The sequence below is a fragment of the Aquarana catesbeiana genome, linkage group LG01 (assembly GCF_042186555.1).
Source record: "Aquarana catesbeiana isolate 2022-GZ linkage group LG01, ASM4218655v1, whole genome shotgun sequence".
Taxonomy (NCBI): domain Eukaryota; kingdom Metazoa; phylum Chordata; class Amphibia; order Anura; family Ranidae; genus Aquarana; species Aquarana catesbeiana.
The window spans coordinates 89,070,380-89,095,555 of NC_133324.1; the positions used below are offsets into that span (position 1 = coordinate 89,070,380).

Sequence of the window (25,176 nt, forward strand, 5' to 3'; positions counted from 1 at the left end):
CTTTGTATTGCTTCCTTTGTGTGAAATCCCTGGTGTTCCAGCCAGTCCCTCTGCTTTCCTATTAAAAACTGACCACACCAAGCAGGAGAGCACACTGTGGTCAGTTCTCTAGCTATGCTGGGAGCTCAGTGTGCTCTCCTCCAATGATCAGACTTGTCCGGACCCCCGCCTCCTGCACAGCCATTCCCTGAGAAGATCAGTGTGCTGCTACTTAATGGGTTGTTTTCACAAAGTGATCATTTACAATCCCTTTAAACACATGTACAAGGGGACCAATGCCATTAAAATGCAGCTTTTAGCTTTGAAAAGCAGGGGGTGGAGAGCTGAAGTTACACTCAGTGAGGAGAGCTGATTGGAGGGGAGGGACCCCACCCCCACCCCACCCCCTTCACAGAGCACACAGGAAAAGAGCTGAGGCTGCCAATCCGCTGTAGATCCCTCCCGTCACCATTTTTCTATTGGTGTCAGGAAAGCTTGTCAGAAGTGACTCATGCTGATAACAAAGGAACGAGGCAGCAGACAGAAATGACACTTAGTACTCTGGATTGAGACAAGTACACACTACGGAGGGACATGCTTTGTTCAGATTCTACGTCTGAGGTTTACAACCACTTTAAGAACCGGAAATTAAGAAGTGTGAATCAGGGCCCAACTGTGATGCACTGGAAGCCATTTCTTTTTTAACATCCATCACAATGCCCAGCATAGATCACACTACTGCACGATGCTGGAGGACTAAAGAAGAAGGAATGAAAACATTAAAAACATTAATTAAAACATCTTTCAGTAGGATCAGCATTTATAAAATGTGGTACAGATTCTAAGGCGACCACGCACTCCAGGTACTCTACCACTGATCACCACAGGTTTGGCTTGCCTGCACCGTCTGCATGATACATCGCACATAGTAAAGAATAGAAAAAAGGAAATATCAGGGTAAAGAAAATCAGAACAAATGTAGGAAAACAATTATTTATATATTTATATATATATATATACACACACACAGTGAGGGAAAAAAGTATTTCCCTCATTTTGTGCGTTTGCCCCACTGACAAAGAAACGATCAGTCTATAATTTTAATGGAAGGTTTATTTTAACAGTGAGAGACAGAATAACAACAAAAATATCCAGAAAAACGTATTTCAAATAAGTTATAAATTGATTGCTATTTTAATGAGTGAAATAAGTATTTGACCCCTTTGCAAAACATGACTTAGTACTTGGTGGCAAAGCCCTTACTGACAATCACAGAGGTCAGACGTTTCTTGTAGTTGGCCACCAGGTTTGCACACATCTCAGGAGGGATTTTGTTCCAACTCCTCTTTGCAGATCCTCTCCGAGTCATTAAAGTGGTTGTTAAGCCACTATAATCTATTCATCCCATGCCCTCTGTTATATAACAATATGTGTTCCAGTGTCTGATCTATATAAAAAAAAATGCCGGTTATACCTTATATCCGAGCATCTCCCGGCTGAAAGCTATAGCGGGCGAGGCCAAGCACTCCCACTGATGTCAGTCGGGGAGGAAGGGAGGGGGAGGGGAGAGAGCCGAGGAGTCACATGAGCGCCGGGAGACGCTTGGATAGAAGGTATAACCAGCATTTTGTTTATATAGATCAGACACTGGGATACATTGTTATACAGTGGATATAAAAAGTCTACACACCCCTGTTAAAATGTCAGGTTTCTGCGATGTAAAAAAAAAAAAAAAAAGAGACAAAGATAAAACATTTCAGAACTTTTTCCGCTTTTAATGTAACCTATAAACCATACAACTCAGTTGAACAACAATCTGAAATCTTTTAGGGAAGTAAAAATAAAAAAAAAAAAAATAATATGGTTGCATAAGTGTGCACACCCTTAAACTAATACTTTGTTGAAGCACCTTTTGATTTTATTACAGCACTCAGTCTTTTTGGGTATGAGTCTATCAGCATGTGCATCTTGACATCAGCATCTTGACTTGGCAATATTTGCCCACTCTTCTTTGCAAAATCACTCCAGATCTGTCAGATTGCAAGGACATCTCCTGTGCATAGCCCTCTTCAAATCACCCTACAGATTTTCAGTCAGATTCAGGTCTGGGCTCTGGCTGGGCCATTCCAAAACTTTAATCTTCTTCTGGTGAAGCCATTCCTATGTTGATTTGGATGTATGCTTTGGGTCGTTCATGCTGAAAGATGAAGTTCCTCTTCATGTTCAGCTTTCTAGCAGAAGCCTGAAGGTCTTGTGCCAATATTGACTGGTATTTGGAACTGTTAATAATTCCCTCTACCTTGACTAAGGCCCTTGTTCCGGCTGAAGAAAAACAGCCCCATGCTTCACCACCATGCTTCACTGTGGGTATGGTATTCTTTTGGTGATGTGCAGTTTTGTTTTTGCGCCAAACATAGCTTTTTGAAATGGACAAAAAGTTCAACCTTGGTTTCATCAGACAACTTATTTTCCCACGTTTTGCGAGACTTCAGATGTGTTTTTGCAAAATTTAGCCGGGCTTGGATGTTTTTTTTTTGTAAGAAAAAGCTTCCGTCTTGCCACTCTACCCCGTAGCCCAGACATATGAAGAATATGGGAGATTGTTGTTACACTACCATTAAAATTAGAAGAAAAGCAGCTTAACCCTAAACTGCGTAGAGTGTTCTTTACTGTAAGAGCGGTAAGGATGTGGAATTCTCTTCCACAAGCAGTGGTTTCAGCAGGGAGCATAGATAATTAAAAAACTATTAGACCTAAACGGCCACAACATACAGGGATATACATGTAATATTGACATAAAAGTACACACACAGGTTGGACTTGGTGTCTTTTTTCAACCTCACCAACTATGTAACTACAGTGCCTTGCAAAAGCATTCACCAGCCTTGGCTTTGTACCTATTTTGTTACATTACAGCCTTTGGTTCAATGTTTTTTTTTAATCTGAATTATATGTGATGGATCAGAACACGATAGACTAAGTTAGTGAAGTAAAATTAGACAAATTTATACATAAAACTATTTTTCAGAAATAAAAAACTGATAATTGGCATGTGCGTATCTATTCACCCCCTTTGTTATGAAGCCCATAAAAAGCTCTGGTGCAACCAATTACCTTCAGAAGTCACGTAATTAGTGAAATGATGTCCACCTGTGTGCATCTAAGTGTCACATGGTCATTACATATACACACCTTTTTGAAAGGCCTCAGAGGCCGCAACACCTAAGCAAGAGGCACCACTGACCAAACACTGCCATGAAGACCAAGGACCTCTCCAAACAAGTAAGGGACGATGTTGTTGAGAAGTACAAGTCAGTGTTAGGTTATAAAAAAATATCCAAATATTTGAGGATACCTAGGAGCACCATCAAATATATCAAACAAATGGAAAGAACATGGCACAACAGCAAACCTGCCAAGAGATGTCCGCACACCAAAACTCACAGACCGGGCAAGGAAGGCATAAATCAGAGAGGCAGCACAGAGACCTAAGGTAACCCTGGAGGAGCTGCAGAGTTCCACAGCAGAGACTGGAGTATCTGTACATAGGACGACAATAAGCCGGATGCTCCATAGAGTTGGGCTTTATGGCAGAGTGGCCAGAAGAAAGCCATTACTTTCAGCAAAAAACAAAAAGGCACGTTTTGAGTTTGCGAAAAGGCATGTGGGAAACTCCCAAAATGTATGGAGGAAGGTGCTCTGGTCTGATGAGATTAAAATTGAACTTCTTGGCCATCAAAGAAAACTCTATGTCTGGTGCAAACTCAACACATCACCCAAAGAACACCATCCCCACAGTGAAACATGGTGGTGGCAGCATCATGCTGTGGGGATGTTTTTCAGCAGTTGGGACTGGGAAACTGGTCAGAGTTGAGGGAAAGATGGATGGCACTAAATACAGGGATATTCTTGACCAAAACCTGTACCACTCTGTGTGTGATTTGAGGCTAGGATGGAGATTCACCTTCCAGCAGGACAATGACCCCAAACACACTGCTAAAGCAACACTTGAGTGGTTTAAGGGGAAACATGTAAATGTGTTGGAATGGCCTAGTCCAGTGATGGCGAACCTTGGCACCCCAGATGTTTTGGAACTACATTTCCCCCAAAAAATGCGTTTTTTTTTTTTAAATTGTTGCTCTTTTTTTGTTTATAGCGCAAAAAATAAAAACCACAGAGGTGATCAAATACCACCAAAAGAAAGTTCTATTTGTGGGAAATAAAGGATGTCAATTTGGTTTCGGAGCCACGTCGCACGACCGCGCAATTGTCAGTTAAAGCGTCACAGTGTTGAATCGCAAAAAGTGCTCTGGTCTTTGGCCAGCAAAATGGTCCGGGGCTAAAGTAGTTAAAGAAACTTTAAACACTTGTTTCCAAGGGTAAGGCAGCGCCATCTTAAGTATTGTTTTCTGAGTCCACAGTAAAGTGTATTTCCACCCTTACATTGAGAACTTCCTGTACTGTTAACCAAGCCTCCTTCTCAATCCAACGTTTCTTTGGCAACCCTGCTTCCCTGCTCATAGCTGACTTGTTTTATTTCATAGTATTTACTTGTTCCAATTATCTAGTACTTGCCTTTGTCAGTCTTATCAGCTTCAGCTGATAAGACTGCAGTGATGCTGTCAGACGCCCATGTTTACACTCCATGTGATGTCACATGGTCACATGGGGTGTAGTAGGAAGCTCTGAGTGATTACGCAGTCTCGAGGGATTTCAGTGTTGTGCTGTAGGAAGTCCTGATAATAGACAGACAAGCACACAGAGTGTGCCCTAAATCAGGGGAGATATGGGCATGCTCAGTGACGTCATTCTAAAGAACAAAAAGGATTACAATACTAAGCAAGTAAGGAGATATCTACAAGCAGTGTTCATTAGGTTTTTTATGCTGATTTACATGGGACAAAGTTGTGGGGGAGAGTTTACAACCACTTTAAAAGATTTCAATTTGCTTTTCAGTTGAGTTGTACAGTTCATAGGTCACATTAAGCCTAGGTTCACATTGTAGCAGGTTAGAAACCCAGGAACACAGATCTCTGTGTTCATTCAGTCAGTCCTCTCTCCCACACAGTTAGCAAGCACTCCCTAAGGACATATTTAACCCTTTGATCGCCCCTGGTGTTAACCCCTTCCCTCCCAGTATCATTAGTACACTAACAGTGAATATTTTTAGCACTGATCACTGTAATAATGTCACTGGTTCCCAAAAAAGTGTAAAAAATGTCAGTTAGGAGTCCGATTTGTCAGCTGCAATCCCGCTAACAAATCACTGATCGCCGCCATTACTAGTAAAAAAAAATAAATAAAAATGCCATTAAAATATCCTAGTTTGTAGATGTGATAACTTTTGCGCAAACCAATCAATATACGCTTATTGGGATTTTTTTACTAAAAATATTTAGCAGAATACATATTGGCCTAAATTGATTAAGAATTTTGATTTTTTTTACTGGATGTGTTTTATAGCAGAAAGTAAAAATATTGTTTATTTTTTTTTTCAAAATGGTCAGCCTTTTTTTGTTTAGAGCGCAAAAAATAAAAACCGCAGAGGTGATCAAATACCACCAAAAGAAAGCTCTATTTGTGGGGGAAAAAGGGCATCAATTTTATTTGGGTACAGTGTCGCAAGACCGCACAATTGTCAGTTAAAGTAATGCAGTGCCGTATTGCAAAAAATAGCCTGGTCATTGACTACTTGCCTACAAGGCACTTTCACCCCCTTCCTGCCCAGGCCATTTTTCAGCTTTCAGTGCTGTCTCACTTTGAATGACAATTGCGCGGTCATGCAACACTGTACCCAAATGAATTTTTAATCGTGTTCTTCACACAAATATAGCTTTCTTTTGGTGGTATTTAATCACTGCTGTTTTTTTTTTATTTTTTACTAAAAAAAAAACGAAAATTTAGAAAAAAATAAAAAGTTTTTCTTTGCTTCTGTCAGTAAATTTTGTAAATAATTAATTTTTCTTCTTCACTGATGTGCGCTGATGAGGCTGCACTGGTGGGCACTGATTAGGTGGCACTAATATGCCACACTGATGGGGGCGCTCTGTCACTGTGAGGCGATGAGAGCCAATCACCGGCACTTCAGCATTTACACATGACCGGCTGAGAGTGGACACAGCCAATCACATGGTTAAGGAGCCGAGTGATCGGCTCTTTACAGAGATCGGGGTCGAATCGAGTCCTAGCAACACGGCGCAGGCGAGCGTCCATTATGGGCGCCGTTATATGACATCCACCCAGAAAGAGAGCCAAATCGTCCCTCCTTCATTTGACGGTGGGCGGGAAGTGCTTAAAATGCAAATCAAGTTATAACTTTTTTGAAATGCGTTTTTCTGGACATTTTTGTTGTTATTCTGTCTCTCACTGTTAAAATAAACCTTCCATTAAATTCTAGACTGACAATTTCTTTGTCAGTGGTACAAAATCAGCAGGGGATCAAATACTTTTCTCCCTCACTGTATATATATTATATATACACACACATCCCTCATAACATTTGAATATCATCAAAAAGTTAATTTAGTTCAGTAATTCAATTCAAAAAGTAAAACTCAGATTTTATATAGATGCGTTACACGCGTGATACATTTCAAGCATTTTTCTTTTATTTTTGATGATTATGGCTTACAGCTAGTAAAAACCCAAAATTCAGTATTTCAGAAAATTAGATTACATAAGACCAATAAAATTTGGATTTTTAATACAAAAATATTGACTTACTGAAAAGTATGTCCACGTACAGTATAGTATGCACTCAATACTTGGTCGGGGCTCCTTTTGCATGAATTACTGCATCAATGCTCAGATTCTCTATGGGGTTTAGGTCAGTCTAGTTTGCTGACCAATCAAGCACAGTGATAACATGATCATTAAATCAGGTATTGGTACTTTTGGCAGTGTGGGCAGGTGCCAAGTCCTGCTAGAAAATTAAATCCACATCTCCACAAAGCTGGTCAGCAGAGGGAAGTATGAAGTGCTCTAGAATTTCCTGGTAGAAGGCTATGCTGACTTTGGACTTGATAAAACACAGTGGACCAACAACACCAGCAGATGACATGGCTCCCCAAATCATCACTGACTGGAAACTTCACACTGGACCTCATGCAACTTGGATTCTGTGCCTCCCCACTCTTATTCCAGACTCTGGGATCTCGATTACCAAATGAAGTGCAAAATTTTCTGCAGTGCGTGATGATTTGGGGAGCCATGTCATCTGCTGGTGTTGGTCCACTTTGTTTTATCAAGTCCAAAGTCAGCACAGCCCTCTACCAGGAAATTCTAGAGCACTTCATGCTTCCCGCTGTTGACCAGCTTTATGGAGATGCTGATCTCATTTTCTGGCAGGACTTGGCACCTGCCCACACTGCCAAAAGTACCAATACCTGGTTTAACGATCACTGTGCTTGATTGGCCAGAAAATTCACCTGACCTAAACTCCATAGAGAATATGTGGGGTATTGTCAAGAGGAAGATGAGACACCAAACCCAACAATGCAGACAAGCTGAAGGCCACTGTCAAAGCAACCTGGGCTTCCATAACACCTCAGTAGTGCCACAGGCTGGACGCCTCCATGCTGCATTGATGCAGTAATTCATGAAAAAGGAGCCCCAACCTAGTATTGAGTGCATACTATACTGTATGTGGACATACTTTTCAGTAAGCCAACATTTCTGTATTAAAAATCCTTTTTTTTATTGGTCTCATGTAATATTCTGATTATCTGAGATACTGAATTTTGTGTTTTCACCAGCTGTAAGCCATAATCTTCCAAATCAAATAAAAGAAATGCTTGAAATGTATCACTCTGTGTGTAACACATCTATGTAAAATATATGAGTTTCACTTTTTGAAATGAATTACTGAATTAACATTTTGATGGTATTTTAATTTTAATGCACCTGTATACACACATTATATATATATATGATCTTTCACATAAAAGTCAGCAGTGGATGTTTCTGAACAGAGGTTTGGAAGATACAGTGTTGTGTTAACACAGTCCACAACACCTCATCAGCTGTGTGCCACATTTAATGACAAGGCAACACCTCATGGTGAGGATTCACAGTACTGAAAGTGATATAACATCAGCTGATGCAACTGGAAATTCTTAAATAATTACTAGTCAAAACTGTTCCTAATACAGCAGAGCACTGACAATATAGCTTAAAGGATAAGTTCAACTTTAGTAACATGTTGCACACATATTTAGGGTGTAACATGCAATATGTTAGCAACTGAGCAGCCCCTGCACCCCTTGACTCCCGCTGCAGTAAGGAGGGAGCTGTGGACGGGGGGGGGACAGAGCCACAGTCCGTGGAGAGGTAGGAGTTGAAGTGAGGGACTCGAGAAGAGGATCAGGGCTGCTCTGTGCAAAACCATTGTACAGAGCAGGTAAGTAGAACATGTTTTTTATATAGGTTTAGAATCACTTTAAAAGGAAAAAAAGAAGAATCTGCATGTATTGCAGAGAATTACTGCATTTTTTTAAACTTTATTTTGCCTTGACGTATGCTTTAAGCAAATTTTTCTGTAAAAGTCAAACTTGGCCTTGTCCCTACTCCCTCCCTCTTTGTGCAATAAAGTGGTAGCCGACATTGCTGATCATTAAAGCTCAACTCCAGAAAGATAACAAAAAAAAAAAAGAAAAAAAAAAAAAAGGAGTTCATGGAGGTATGTGTTCACTAAAAATTCATCAAGTTTATTTTTTTAAAGAAACTTAAAAAAAGGGCAAAGTTGACCTGGTATCAGCCTCTTGCAGTACCTGCACAGCACAGCTTATGAGAGGGGTAGAAGCAGAACAAGGACCCAATCAGGTTGCAGTGCTCATGTGCTAATAGAAGCAGAGTTCAGAGAGGCAAATTAGCTCATCAGTCTGCTGCGTCTTATTCACTGTCCAATCACAGTCTGGGGACAGCAACAAGACTTGGTTGTATTACTTAAAGGTTTACTAAACCCAGGACCCTGCGTTCACTATATTTGGTCTCCCACAGTACACAGAACACGGAAATGCAATTATTATAGTAAGTATAAACTGCTAAATACCTTTTCTCATCAGCAATATATAGCAGTGAAAAAAGAAATGATTAATGCGCTACCCAAAACTATTATTCACTATTAATACATGTGTGTTTTAGCGCTACAATTTATCTTATATAGCAGTCTTGTGACTATGAGTGTCTGGTTAAAGCTTGTAGGAGGAGTATTCATTCTGCTCTGACTGTCCTATGAGGCTGCAGGACCCCCTGATGCTCTGTCTGGACAGTGCTGATCGCATGCACCATTCCAAAAAAAAAAAAAAAAAAAAAAAATAGCTCTCTAGCAATACACACCAAACTAAGCATGTGCAGAGTGCCTCCAAGGCTCTGTACTATCAGAAGATGGATTGGGGACTGTAGAAGAATGGGAAGATCATAGAAGAGCGGAACAAACAGCCTTTTTACAGAATGCAGAGGATTAACCCCTTGGGTTCCACAGTGAGAATAACAAGCATGCTTTACTGCATATACAGGCTGATTTTACTGTTGTAGGTTTAGTAACACTTTAAAGGGGTTGTAAAGGTTCAGGGTTTTAACCCTTTCAGTGCCAGGCCCTGTGCTCCATTTTTACCCTCAGGTGGCCATACCATTTTTTGCAATAATAAAAAGAAGGTGCTACTGATTCCTAAGGTCCCACAATATTTGCGCAAATGTTTATCAAAACAATATTTTTACTAAAAATCCACTAAAATCATGATTAGCAGATAAATACACAGCAAATTTTACAAAATTCCTACTAAATATAAAAGCTTAACCTGTATTGAGTTAATAAATAAATATTTGTCATTTTTACATTGCGCTTTTTTGCAAAATAGTGAAAATCGAACGTACGCAAAAATGTAAATATCCAAATTTCTCTAACAATCTGAAAGTTTTTATTTTTCCCTTACAGCTTTCAGAATTTTTGAAAGACCCCCAAAACCTTATATTTTCTTAAAGCATACGATCTCTAGAATAAAAAGAAGGTGCTACTGATTTTTTTAAGACCCCGCGGTATTTGCGCAAATGTTTATCAAACCAATATATTCACAAGAAATACACTAAAACCATTATTAGCAGATAAAAAAAAACAGACAATTTTACAAAATTCCTGCTAAATCCCTACTAAATATAAAAGCTTAACCTGTATGGAGTTAATAAATAACAAATATTTGTAAATTTTAAATTGTGCCTTTTTGTAAAATGGTGAAAATCAAAACGTACCCAAAAATTTCTCTAACAATCTGGAGGTTTTCATTTTTCACTTACAACTTTCAGAATTTGTAAAAGACCGCCCAAACAACACATTTTCTGAAAGCACATGGCCAGTAGAATAAAAAAAAAAAAAAAAAAAAAAAAAAAAAAAAGGTGCTACTGATTTTTAAAGCGGAGTTCCACACAAAAATGGAACTTCCGCTTTTCGGAACCCTCCCCCCCTCCGGTGTCACATTTGGCACCTTTCAGGGGGGAGGGGGGTGCAGTTACCTGTCTAAGACAGGTATTTGTACCCACTTCCGGCATAGACTCCCATGGGAGTCTACGCCTCTTCCCGTCCCCATCGCGCTGTCTCCTGGGAAACACACAGCTCCCGGGAGATAGCGGGGACCACTTGGGACGCGCAGCGCGACTCGCGCATGCGCAGTAGGGAACCGGGAAGTGAAGCCGCAACGCTTCACTTCCTGATTCCCTCACCTAGGATGGCGGCGGCAGCTGCCGAGAACCGAGCGGGTTCTCGGCGTCGCCTGCCGACATCGCTGGACCCTGGGACAGGTAAGTGGCCATGTATTAAAAGTCAGCAGCTGCAGTATTTGTAGCTGCTGGCTTTTAATATTTTTTTTTTTTTTTGGCGGTGTGGGTGAACCCCCGCTTTAAGACGATATTTGCACAAATGTTTATCAAATCAATATTTTTGCTAAAAATACACTAAAATCATTAATAGTGTACATAAACACAACATAACAAAATTCCTGCTAAATTGCTACTAAAGCATCGTTCACATATGGCATACTAAAGTGTACACCCATAGAGGGCCATGTTTACCAGCACAGGTGTTCCCTGCATCCCGTACAGGCAGTCCCATTTATGTCAATTGGGATGCAACAGCTGCATAGGCCTAGCTGCTGTTCCCAATCTGACATCTCTGTGGGTACATGACCCCGAATGCAGACAGTGTGAGCTCAGGGACATGCATGCAGGCACCTACATGGATGTAAAATTGGGAGCAACGGCTCTGTTCGTGCAGGTGCTACATTCCAAATGAAATCAGTGGGACTGTCTGCAGAGATGCACGGAACACCTGTGCATCCCCGTAAAGGTAGGCTGTGTATGCCCTCTGTGAACAAGGGCTTAAGCCCCTTTCACACAAGCAGATTGATTGGGTCTGCCTGTCCGTTTTTCCAGGCGGGCCCAATCGGACCACCTATTGTTCTCTATGGAGAGGCTGATGTAAATGGACATGTCTGTTTGCACCCGCTTGCATCTGATCCAGTCCAGTCCGCTAAAAACAGACAGATGGGGATTCTATTCCCCACCCATCTAGCAGATTGGATTGGATGGAAATAGACAGGTGGTCCATTTCCATCTGACCGAACCATACAGAATAGCGTGCTTTGTCTGTGTCCGCTCAGCATCAGCGGAGCGCACACGGAGCGGTCATCTACCTGCTCAGCGGGGATCAGCAGACAGATCCCCCACTGAGCAGGCAAATCTGCTTGACAGGGTTCGCTCCATGTGCAAGGGGTCTTACCAGGAGCGTATTTGTATGATTTTTTTTTTTCAAGCCACATGATTAGAGCCTGAGGCTCTAATTGGCTTGAAAAAGGTTAAAAGGTTGGTCTCAAGGCGCAGAGCATTGCACCCCGAACCCGCCCACTTGTGACAATAGCAAAGTAATATTGGCTATTGTCTTTGGGGGGGGGGGGGGGGGTTGGGGATGGGGGTGTCACCATGGTGGGATGAGTGCGGGGGGTCTATGGTGGCGACTGTCATCGTGGAGAGGTGGGGGTGGACCTAGGGGTCTTACTATGTTTGTGTTATGTTTGTGTTTTGTTTGTTTTTTTTTTACTTCACGTTTTTTGGGGTTTTTTTTTGGGGGGGGGGGGGGGGGGGGGTTCTTTGGTGAGATATTAGAAGTCTGAACAGACCCCCGTATATCTTTTTTTGAGATACAGAAAGGGACTGAAGATAGTCCCTTTCTCTGTAGCACTTTACATAAATGAATGAAATAGAGATTTCATTCATTCATGAAATGACAGTCTGATACATTGTAACACTAGCGGTTACAATGATCAGCTGTCAGTGGATATAGCAGTGATCGCTGCCTATATCCACTGAATGGGGGGGTTTGCTATACACATGTATACCAAGCCACAACTTCAACCCCCGCCGCGCTCTCCAAGCTGACAGATCACGGAGACCTGTGCAGGGAGAAGCTGCAGGCAGAGGGAGGGAGGGAAGGAGGGATGCCGGAGCGGCCATGGATCGGGGGTGCAGGGGCATTTCAGGGGGTGATCAGCGGTATTAGGGGGACACATCTGGACCCCCCCCCGCAAGCAGCACCTGAAGCCGGCGGGAGCAGCAGAGGAGGGATGCTGGCTAATGATGGTGGCTGCAGGAAGCGGGGGGGAATTAGTGTTGGGGGAGAAGAAGGGGGGTGAAGGGGATAAGAGAGGAGAGTGGGGGAAGTAGTTATAAGTGGACGTTAGCGGCAGGAGGTAGAGAGGCAGGGGACAGGGTGGCAGCGGCATGGCTGGGGAGGCAGACACATTAGGGTTAATAACTCTGATCAGTGGGTTGTAATCCGCTGATCAGAGTTATATAATTGTTCAGCAGAGTCTGCTGAATAATTCTGATATAAGCTTGTGGTCATTAAAGTGACCATAAGTTTATAAGAGAGGGAGACATGAGGTCCATACGGTGTACGGACCTGGCAGTGAAAGGGTTAAAAAAAAAGTCATATTTACCTCTGCTGTGCAATTGGTTTTGCAGAGTGGCCCCGATCCTCCTTTTCTGGGGTCCCTCAGCGGTGCTCACGGCTCCTCCTCTACTCGAGTGCTCCATCAGATAAGCGTGCTTCCTGGACACCCTTGCAGGCATGCTCCCCTGTCCTGCTTCTGTGTCTATGAACACAGAAAGCAGGATTCAGCTCCGCTCCCGGCACCCACGTCATTGGATTTGACAGCAGCAGGAGCCAATGACTGTGCTGCTATCAATCCATCCAATCAGGACATGAGACACCGCCGAAGCTGGTGTGCTCATTCCCGTCGTGGGAAACACAGGTCTCAGGTAAGTTTAACGGCGGCTTGGGGGTTTGCACATAACTACAAACCCTGTGGGGATTGATTTACTAAAACTGGAGAGTGCAAAATCTGGTGCAGCTGTGCATGGTAGCCAATCAGCCTTCTAACTTCAGCTTGTTCAATTAAGCTTTGACAGAAAAACCAAGACGCTGATTGGTTTCTATGTAGAACTGCACTAGATTTTGCACTCTCCAATTTTAGTAAAATAACTCTTTTGGTAAAACAGCTCTCATATATGTAGTTTGTTTGTGTATTTAGCCGTTTGCCTGGAGTATTAACTTTAAAGCCACTTGACTTTTACAGGTAAAGTTGAGATTTATATACAGGTTTTGCTGCCTATAGGCAGTTTTTTTCTCTGGAAATTCTGAGGATTTTATTATGCTGACACATGTACTCTTTTCCATCACATGCATACTTTAATTACCTTGGCTAGTGACAGGTTTACTTGTGCCCCTAACAGTGTCCACTGGCTGAGGAATTGAACTGAACACCAACCAAGGCCCCTTTCACATGGGGCAGATTCCGTTTTGATCAGCTCACAGATCCTCTGCTGATCAGAGCAGAGCAGGCAAATGACACATCCTTGGTTTCTGCAGAGTGGACACAGACACACAGTTGACCACAATGCTTTCCAGGCTTCTAAAACAAAAAATAATAAATGCACTTTTTTTTTTTACCTGCAAAAAAATATGCATTTATTATTTTTTGTTAAAAGGTGAACTTATCCTTTAAAAGAGTCAGCACTGGCTTAGCAGGTTTATAGCTGAAAAACCCATCCAAATTGCAGCAGCAAGACAGTAATCTGCAAAAAAAAGGTGCTTAAATCATTTATGACACACAATCAACATAAAACTAATGCAATTGTTATTTTTATTATGATTTCTTTATACAAGGTCCGATTTAGAATCATCATGCCAGGTCATCACAGTCCTAAAGAAGGCATTACTTATTTGTTCCCATGTTAGTGAGGGTTTCCTCCACCTTCCCCATCTGATGGTTTCTACCCAAACTGTGTATGTCTATAATAAGGACACTGAACTGTCAGCTCCACAAGGACAGTGATAGGTGGGAACTGTCCAGCGAACTCTGCATAAATGCAGCATAATATAATGCTTTACAAACATGATCATTGAGTAAGAGAAACTATATGCACTTACTTGAGCTGTCCTTCCGCTGTGTCTGGATTGTGCCTGTAGTGAAAGTCTGTGTATGGCGCTAAGATTTGCTAAAACAAAAATAAACAAGAATTAGAGCGTTTTGTAAGGTGAACAGTTTATGCAAGAATAGCTGGTAAATGCAGCATTCTCTTTAAAGCGGAGTTCCACATATTTAAAAGTCAGCAGCTAAGAAAACTTTTTGAGCCCTTTCACACTGCCAGCGCCCGGGCGTCGGCAGTCAAGCGCCAGCTAGTTTTAGCGGTGCTTAAGGCCCCTTTCACACTGGAGGCATTTTTCAGGCGCTTTAGCGCTAAAATTAGCGCCTGTAAAGCACCTGAAAAAAGCCTCATCTGCAATCCCAGTGTGAAAGCACTCTGCGCTGGCAGGATGTCAAAAAAAGTCCTGCAAGCAGCTTCTTTGCAGAGCTTTAGGAGTGGTGAAAACACTCCAGGGGCGCTTTTAACCCTTTATTCAGGCGGCAGGGGCGCTACATCGCTCCTGAAGTGCCTCAAAGAAGCTGCTTGCAGGACTTTTTTTGATGTCCTGCCAGAAGTGGGATTGCAGATGAGGCATTTTCAGGAGCTTTACAGATGCTAATTTTAGCGCTAAAGCGTCTGAAAAACGCCTCCAGTGTGAAAGGGGTCTTAATAATCAGACACTCACCTGTCCTACGGTCCAGCGATGCGGGCCCCGCTCCTCTCCCCCTCTTTTCCGAGGCGCCAATACTCTAGTCGTGGGTGCCCGGCTGTGGCGGCTGTGACTCGGCTCTGGTGCCCCCAGAGCAAGCTGCTTTCTGTGGGGGCACTCAACAGGAGGGAGGGGCCAGGAGCACCGAAGAGGGACCCGAGAAGAGGAGGGTGTGCGATGTGCAAATCCACTGCACAGAGCAGGCAAGTATAACATGTTTGTTATTTTTATAGAAAAATAAACAAGACTTTACAATCACTTTACAAATCAGACGTACTGCATGATTCAGTCAGTCGTCCTCACTGACAATTTAATAGGGTTACTTGATAAATGACTCCAAACGGCAAGGCAGAAACCAAAACAGATCCAAGGCTTAAATAGATTAAAATTATAAAATTTTGTAGGCAATACAAGAGTCCATCATAATAGTGTAGGAAAAGGATAGACCATTAAAATAAAACAACCATCTAGAAACTGGCAGAAGTACACTTGCCTGGTTGCAGTTTACTCCATTAGGGGAGTGTTCTTTTTCACAAGTTACTAATTATTGCTCCTACCTAGTAGTAACTATTGGTATTCCTTGAGAAGCTGAATACAAAGTCAGTACATAAAGAAAGTGGCACCTACCTCTAATTCAACATCAGCGCGCACATATTGTCGCGTCTTTGGATGATTGAGAAGGTGCAGGACGGTGGTGATGAGAGCCTCATTTATTCGGCTTAACTGGCAGTCAATCACATTTTTCAGGATAGTACTGAGACCACCTCTAAGCGCCACAACTTCTGGGTTCTGAAGTGCTGGATCAAGAACAAAAAAATTGAATTGTAACAGGAATCATCTACGGGTAAATAGTGCCTCACTGAAAGCCAATATAAATAATTAGGTGACTGACAAATTGCAAACAAGAAATATACAAAAACATATGAGCAAAGGCAGGGGTCAATGCCATTTTAACACAGAACATCCTGTTAACCTAAAGCTTTAACCATGATATGGCTTTAACCATGATATGGCTTTAGCCCTGATATGGCTTTAGCCCTGATATGGCTTTAGCCCTGATATAGCTTTAGCCCTGATATGGCTTTAACCATGATATGGCTTTAACCATGATGATATGGCTTTAACCATGATGATATGGCTTTAACCATGATGATTTGGCTTTAACCATGATATAACTAAATAGAAGCGCATAAACATCTTTGGAAAGGAAAATTTGTTTTTAAGCTGAAATACAAGGCAACAACTAAATAGACAGATGAAGTACACGTAAGGAGGCTTTACTTGTCCCTCCCGTACCGTGATATTGAAGAGTAAAAAGAGGAAGTAGCAGACTGATGAGCTAATCGTTAACTCTGCTTTCTCCTCCTATCAGCATGTCCCTTGTTAGTACCTGAGCACTGCAGTAAAACTGACAGGTGACATGTGCAGCTTCATTTTCTGAGCTCTGCTGTACAGCGATTGCAAGAGGGTAACACCTGGTCAAATTCAGGTATTTGCTCTGTTTAAAGCAGATCTCCACGTTTAACGTCCATTTAAATAGTTTGGTCCAAACAACTATTTACTGCACTAACAGGTGTGCTTGCTGGGTGCGCTGTAGGAACGCTTTGTAGCCTCAGTTACATACACAGTATGCAGTGCTGTGCTCCGGCAGTGGGATGGGAACTTCCCACTCCCAGAACAAAATGGAGTCGGACTGAGTGACAATCTGCCATTCACAGGAAGCTTTGTATTCTATGAATGAATATAAATCTTCCTCTGATTGTCTGAAGCAGAGAGGTGGGCAGGGGACATCATAATCTCCATCTTAACCTTTCAGAGAAAGCTTTGTACTTATTAATAGAATACAAATATTCCCATGAACGTCTGAGCGCCACTCAGCCTGACTCCATTTTGTTTCAGGAGTGGGACAGAAACACCCCATCTCACTACCGGTATAGTGTATGTAGCTTAGGCTACATATAGTTAATAAAGCACGCCTAGCAAGCGCAGTAAATAGTTTGAGCCAACGATTTAAAGAGGCATTAAAGGTAGAGATTGACAAATCAGGTATGAGCTGAAGTTTGGAAGCCTACAAGCAACTGTTGCTGCAATATCCACAAATTGACCGTTTGTAGTTCTGACTCCCACAGTAGTTGCAGAGATGTCAGGTATGTAAACAATGCTGATTGCTAGGCAGGACTGAATGGGTACAATTAGAATATAATCTCGCTCAGTCTCTGCATTATGCTGCTATAAACTGTGGGTGGTGATCACAAAACACAGTATTTCATACTTGCCTGTTCACTGTCCACAAAATCGCCCAGAAGCTACACGGGACATGTAGTTTCCGGAAATGACATGCGTTGCACACCAGAGGATCCTCCTGGTGCCCAGAGGTAGCAAAAAGCTTTAGAGTGAAAGGATGACATCACAGGAATTTTTTTTTTTTTTTTTTTGCAGTTATTGGTAAATAGTTTACAAACGTAAAGTGTGGGTGTATTGACTACTGTGAGATATTCTAAATTTGGGGAAGTGTGTTGATTCTCAAGCCTTACCTTCCCCCTTTCTTGCTCCCATGCCATTCCCTGTATGTGGATGGGCTATTGAGGATTGCTGCAATTTGATTTTTAATAATCACAATAGCATTTCCTTTAAATTTGAATGTAAAACCTGTTATTCCAGAAAAAAAAAAAAAAAAACATGGCGATAGCTGTGCATGTAGTGGATTTCAGAAAGTGGGAGTTGTGTTGGCTCCTCTTCTTCTTTTCGGGAGACCATTGACCTTACCTAGTTCACAGATGATTGCGATACAGGCCCGAACCATTCTGTCCCTCTCTTGAAGGCCATCATTTCCAACTGCTATCAAGGAATTGGTTAGAGAACTAGGGAATAAGGAAGCATTCACAGTAATCATCTGCAAAACACAAGCAAATGATTACATAAGCACAGTTGTCAGCAGCCTTGGGAACACAGATTAGTTGATGTCAAGCCAGATTAGCATTCAGTGCTTACTCAAGTACACTCCAACTGTATCTCTATGGAAGAATTACTTCACAGAGGAGTTATGAAAAGGGGACGGCAAATGGTATGCTAGGAACTGGCTGGATCACCAGATGAAAAAAAAAAAAAAACTAAAAAAAAAAGAAAACTAATACAGCCATCACATCTAAGTAATGGTAAGCTGCAATCTAATAAATGTTTGCTTTTAACACCACTTCAAAACATAAAACCTGCTAACATTAGGTTGCCTTGAACGATTGGATTATTATTGAGATTTTTATTTATTTTTTTACTGAGGAAAACTTTGTGCTAACTTATGCACGTGTGTGCACAGGCACATTGTAAATAATGGGCTACATTTTAGCTCAGTAATAAAAAAAAAACGCTGTACTGAGCTTTTTCAAGCTGCAGTGTGCAAGAGGCCTTAATGTGGTTCTAAAAGCTCAAGGTTTTTACCTTTGTGCATTCTATGCATGAAGGTAAACAAGCTTCTGGGTGCAGCCCCCCCCCCCCACCCCCCACTCCTATACTTACCTGAGCCCCATCTCAATCCTGTGATGTGCATGAGAGCAGAGGTTCTCCCCCACGTCTCTCTCTGCTCACTGGCTCACACAGCAGTGGGAGTAATTGGCTTCTGCTGAAGTCAATCACAGCCAGCAAGCCAATGAGGAGGGAGCTGGGGGCGGGGCCGAGTTACGTTGTGTGTGAATGGACACCCAGAGCGCGGCTCGGGAGCAAGCTTAGCAAAAGGCTTGGTATTGGGGGCACTCGGCAGGGGGGAGGAGCCAGGGCCGCTGGCAGGAACCCCAAAAAGAAGAGGATAAGGGCTGCTCTGTGCAAAACCATTGCAGAGCAGGTATTACATGTTTTTTTTTTTTTTTTATACAAACTTACCTTTAGAATCACTTTAATAGTACACCTGTTATTTTTAGAAGTTACTAAACTAGCTGTCTGACAACTAGAGTTGTCTGAAAATAAATTAAAAAAACTGTACAAATCTTCACAAGTTCCCCTGGATGCCACAAGACCTGGGGTACTCTAATATGCTAACCTTCTCTACCTCTGGTAAAGTTAAATGTGGGCCTGCCCCTCCTTGCACCCCATTACTGTCCCATTAGTATGGAGAGAAAATTCATTGACTGAAGGCAGCAGAGGGCAGGGCAGTTTAGCAACTTAAAAAAAAAAAAAAAAAAAAAAAAAAGAAGGAGCAGGCTTACTCTATGGACCCTAGATCAGGCCAGAGCAAAATGTATTTAAAAATGTGACCAACGATAAAAAAACAAAATAGGAAACAGCACTATGACTAATAAGTTAGTGACAGCAAAAATAATGAAGATACAGGTAATTCTACTACCACTACTAATATTCAAACCTAGAAGAAAAATAAACATTATACATACATATAGGCTGTCTAAAGAAAAATTTAGGACACAGTAAAAATGGAAAGTGCTAATCATAGAGTGCTGACTACAACAGCAAGAGTGGCAATACATGTGTAGCTATAGGAAACAAGGGGCTCTAGCTGCTGCTGGAGAATGCATTACTTATGCATCAAACTTGGGTTCAGCTTTACATCCCACCCCAAGAATTTGCCTGATCTAATGGACCGAGAGCAGAGGTCATATGAGGACGTGTACACGCATACAGAATGGCAGCAGTACAGACTGTGTTTATATAGTCAACAGATGACTGTAGATGTGCAACCAAAGCAAGTTCTGTTTTGGTACATATGTATGAAACAAAGAATGTTTGTCGAGTTCCAGACATGCTGCACTGATGAAGCACGCTGACTGAATTTCCCACATCCAAAGCAACAGATTACACACAGGCCTCAACAACATTATCCTCCGCTTTCAAAATGGGTACAGCAAGCATGTCATACACACCAAATGAAAGATAAGATCTGCCCCAGAAAACTAGAAGAGATTTATAGTGTTAAGCCATGGAGGTAAAACATCAATAAACTAAACTGCAGAATCGAAAGGGAAAATCATGTTTATATGTATAGATCTCTCTCTCTCTCTATATATACACACACACACACACACACACACACATACATATATATATATATATATATATATATATATATATATATATATATATATATATATATACACACACACACACACACACACATACACATATACAGCTAGTGGTGTTCAATGGGAATAAGATTTCTAGAACTCACAATTTTAAAAGAAAATTCTGCTTATGCAATTAAATGGTTACATGAAAAAAAAAAAAAAAAAAAAATAATATATATATATATATATATTATACATACATACACTACTGTGCAAGAGTGTTAAATTAAAAGTGTAAATTAAGAATGCTTTCAGAAATAGAAGTGTTATCAGTTTATTTTTGTCAATTAACAAAATGGACAGTTAGACCCCTTTCACACTGCGGTGCTTTTCAGGCATTTTAGCGCTAAAAATAGCACCTGTAAAGTGCCTGAAAAGTGCCTGAAAAGTGCCTCTCATGCCTCCCCAGTGTGAAAGCCTGAGTGCTTTCACACTGGCATGGTGCGCTTGTGGGATGGGGGAAAAAAAAAAAAAGTCCTGCAAGCAGCATCTTTGGGGCGGTTTGGGAACAATGTATACACCGTTTCCTAAACGCCCTGCCCACTGAAATGAACGCAAAGCGTTTCGGCAGCGCTGCAACATGGGAGATTTTAACCCTTTTTTCAGCCGCTAGCGGGAGTTAGAAGCAGCCTGCTAGTGGTTTGAAAAGCACAGCTAAATCTACGGTAAAGCGCTGCTAAAACTAGAGGCACTTTACCCCGCCCTAGTGTGAAAGTAGCCTAAATGAACGTAAAAGAAATAATTAGGTATGTACTGTACCTTTCTGACAAGTCGAAGTGCTTGCGTCCTCTCTACTTCATTGCTTTGCTGTATATCTACGCACCTAAAAGGCAAAACAAACGCATGATTATCATGAGGATAAACAGTCAAAATCACAGTTTATACGGAAATTCTGAGTCTTATGGGTTATCGAAAGAAAACGCGCATGAGAGGGAGGAGTCAGTGCTCCAACTCATTGTACCTGAGCTACTGAACTCGATAAACAGGTTTTTACAACAGGAGGTAAAAGAAATTTGTGAAAGCCCAAAGCGTCATCTACTGGTTGGATATAAGAATACGTATGATTTTTACACATAATGGTTTAAATTTACCTGACTATTTTTTTGACCATAATAAAGAAAACATACAAAAAACATACAAAAATACTATGCGTTACCCTAAATATAATCAACTACCTACACAATAATCTTTTCACTGCATCCATTTAGCCTGCTGATTCTATCCCAGTACCATATTTTGCAACAATAGTTCACAAGGGAAGAGGAATCAGGGAATTGATTACTTTAAGTTATAATTTAACGTTTTTTTTTATACCGCCATTGCCGCATACCACAGACACAGCTGTCTCACAAGCCTTAAAAATCCACAACAATTGTGAGATGTAAAAATAGCTTTTTAAATTTCTGACTTTACTTAACCACTTGCAGACTGCCCACCGTACTGCGGCAGGGTGGCCACTCTGCACCAGATTGCGTACGTGATCTGACACTTCTGGGTCTGGGGCGCGACCTACTCAATGTCTGTGGACTTGATGTCCACCAGCACCCGCCAATTACACAGGCAGAAAGATAATCTGCCTATGTAAACAAGGCAGATTGCAGTTCTGTCAGAAGGGACGGTATTGATCCTGTGTTCCTGCAAAGCAGGAAGATGGATCTTTGCCTTCCCCTAGTCAAAGCACCTCCCCCACAGTGAGTAAGCACAGGCTAGGCACACAGTTAACCCTTTGATCTCCCCTGATGTTAACCCCTTCCAAGCCAGTGTCATTAGTACAGTGACAGTGCATATTTTTTTTAGCACTGATCACTGTATTAGTGTCACTGGTACCCAAAAAGTGTCAAAAGTGTCAGTTAAGTGTCCGATTTGTCCGCCACAATATCGCAGTCACACTATAAGCCACTGATCGATGCCATTACTAGTAGATGAATAAATAAAAATATTCCATAGTTTGTAGACACTATAACGTTTGCGCAAACCAATCAATATAAGCTTATTTTTACCAAAAATTACCAAGAATACATATTGGCCCAGATGGATGAAGTTAGATTTTTTTTTTTACATTTTTTTTATTGGATATATTTTATAGCAGAAAGTAAAAAATGTTTTTTTTTTTGTTTTTTTTTTCAAAATTGTCGGTCTTTTTAGGTTTAGCGCACAAAAAATACAAACCGCAGAGGTGATCAAATACCACCAAAAGAAAGCTCTATTTGTGGGGCAAAAAAGGACATACATTTTATTTGGGTACAGCACTGCACGACTGCGCAATTGTACGTTAAAATAGCGCAGTGCCGTATCGCAAAAAAATGGCCTGGTCACGAAGGGGGGGGGGGTTAAATCTTCCAGAGGTCAAGAGGTTAACAACTTGCTGACATGCTGCCCTCACATACCAGGAAAAGCACTGCTATCTTTCAGTAGATATTAAAGATTATATTATTTAATATTAATATTTATTTTTTTCCCTGGAAAAGTAAAGGCATAATGTGCTAGGATGCATCGCCGTTCCTTCAGAGTGCATGCGCCGATGACATCATCAGCGCAGTATACAGTAAATATCTCCTAAACGGCGCACATTTAGGAGATATTTACAATACCTATAGGTAAGCCTTATTCTAGGCTTATCTATAGGAACAGGGTATACAGGAAGGTTTACTTCCTCTTTAAAAAGACCAAAAGGTAAATTTATCAGGGTTCTGCTTGAGCACAATTGACATTGCTAAATGTTCCCTAAAACATAACAAATCTTCATTTTTTTTTATCACAAATTACAACTCCAGTATAAAGCCGCTTTCCCTTTACTGCAGCGACCAAATATTATTCTAGCGGAGCTTTACTTTTTCAATACTGAAGCGCAGTTCCCCCAAAGTGAACCAGAAATAGTTCACAGACACTTCAAACCAAGTCAGGATGTCACTTACCTGGCTATTAAGTAATCTACTTTTAAAGTTAGCACCTTCTGTAAAATACTGGAATCTCGAATAAGATAGCGGAGGGCGCGGAGGCCGGCTGCTCGCACTTCTTTCGCTTCATTTAACAAAGCTAATCGCAAGCTGGAAAAGTAAAATGAATAATAGTGTTAACTTCAGCGATTCTTCACACATCTGTCCACATTTAAAAAATGAGTTACATCTATCAGCACATTCATCATTTAGAGAAGTGGTCCCCAAACTGCGGCCCTTTGCTTGCCTTTATCCGGCCCTTGAGGTGCGATTCCTCTCATATTCCTCCTACTGACACCAACAATGAAGCAGTGTTCATTTAGTCGACCAAAAAAAATATTTTAGTTGACTAAATTATGACTAAAACAATTCAGATGACTAAAATTAAAATGGCATTTTAGTCAAAAGACTGACTAAAACGAAATTGAAATTTAACGTCAAAATTAACGCTGCAATGAATTCTTTCCTCAGCCACCAATGATGGGGCACTATTCCTCTTACTGACACCAATGATGGGGCACTATTCCTCCTACTGACACCAATGATGGGGCACTATTCCTCCTACTGACACCAATGATGGGGCACTATTCCTCCTACTGACACCAATGATGGGGCACTATTTCTCCTACTGACACCAATGATGGGGCACTATTCCTCCTACTGACACCAATGATGGGGCACTATTTCTCCTACTGACACCAATGATGGGGCACTATTCCTCCTACTGACACCAATGATGGGGCACTATTCCTCATCCTGACACCAATGACGGGGCACTATTCCTCCTACTGACACCAATGACGGGGCACTATTCCTCCTACTGACACCAATGATGGGGCACTATTCCTCCTACTGACACCAATGATGGGGCACTATTCCTCCTACTGACACCAATGACGGGGCACTATTCCTCCTACTGACACCAATGATGGGGCACTATTCCTCCTACTGACACCAATGATGGGGTACTATTCCTTCTACTGACACCAATGATGGGGCACTATTCCTCCTACTGACACCAATGATGGGGTACTATTCCTTCTACTGGCACCAATGATGGGGCACTATTCCTCCTACTGACACCAATGATGGGGTACTATTCCTTCTACTGACACCAATGATGGGGCACTATTCCTCCTACTGACACCAATGATGGGGTACTATTCCTTCTACTGACACCAATGATGGGGCACTATTCCTTCTACTGACACCAATGATGGGGCACTATTGCTTCTACTGACACCAATGATGGGGCACTATTGCTCCTACTGACACCAATGATGGGGCACTATTCCTTCTAGGGCTGAAACTAATCGATTAATCGACAACTAATCGATTATGAAAATAGTTGTCAACTATTTTCATAATCGATTAATCAGCCAGCCGATTATTTGGCCTGCATACAGAATGCATTATTTGATTACATATCAGGAAATACAGTGCAGCACACATACAGCTCAGTACACTGTCCATACATGTCAGGAAGTGCCTGAGAACTTGTGAATGTGTGAGGAGCAATGCCTCATGGAACATGTAGTCCTGGGTAGGAAGTGAGTGGGTCTAAAAGCAGACTTTTTTTTACCTTGCTATAGGGGCACGCTATACTATAATTTGCAGCTTGCTATAGGGGCACTCTAAAGGCAGGAGGAGCCAGAGGCATCGGTGGGGGACCCCAGAAGAGAAGAATCGGGGCTGCTCTGTGCAAAACCATTACACAGAGCAGGTAAGTATACCATGTTTGTTTTAAAAAAAATGACTTTAAAGACTGTGCAGGGAAGATCAGCATCTGAACCCGGAGAAGGTGGAGGCTGATAGACTGGAGGTAATAGAAGGCATTATAATTACATTTAAAGTAAACTTTCACATGGAGGCAAGTCACATTACGTGGGGGCAGGGCACATTTCAAGGAGGCAGGGCACACTACGTGGGAGCAGGGCACATTACATGCGCCCCAGTGTGAATGGGGTCTAAATAAAAAATGTGATCTCTGAGTCTGATGACCTTTACCAGATTCAACCTCCAATAGTATATA

At 41.6% G+C, this 25,176-nt stretch overlaps 1 protein-coding gene across 2 annotated transcripts in view; it reads right to left on the reverse strand.

Annotated features, from left to right (window-relative positions):
• The window catches only part of RICTOR (RPTOR independent companion of MTOR complex 2), a 214,245-nt gene that overhangs the window by 91,855 nt on the left and 97,214 nt on the right, over positions 1-25,176 (reverse strand). For both annotated transcript variants that reach the window (XM_073621546.1, XM_073621535.1), the window contains exons 5-9: positions 23,124-23,255; positions 20,968-21,031; positions 17,909-18,035; positions 15,770-15,939; positions 14,456-14,523 (exon numbers count right to left, since the gene is read on the reverse strand). In XM_073621546.1, coding sequence (XP_073477647.1) covers positions 14,456-14,523; positions 15,770-15,939; positions 17,909-18,035; positions 20,968-21,031; positions 23,124-23,255 — 561 coding nt within the window. The remainder of the gene's footprint in view (positions 1-14,455; positions 14,524-15,769; positions 15,940-17,908; positions 18,036-20,967; positions 21,032-23,123; positions 23,256-25,176) is intronic.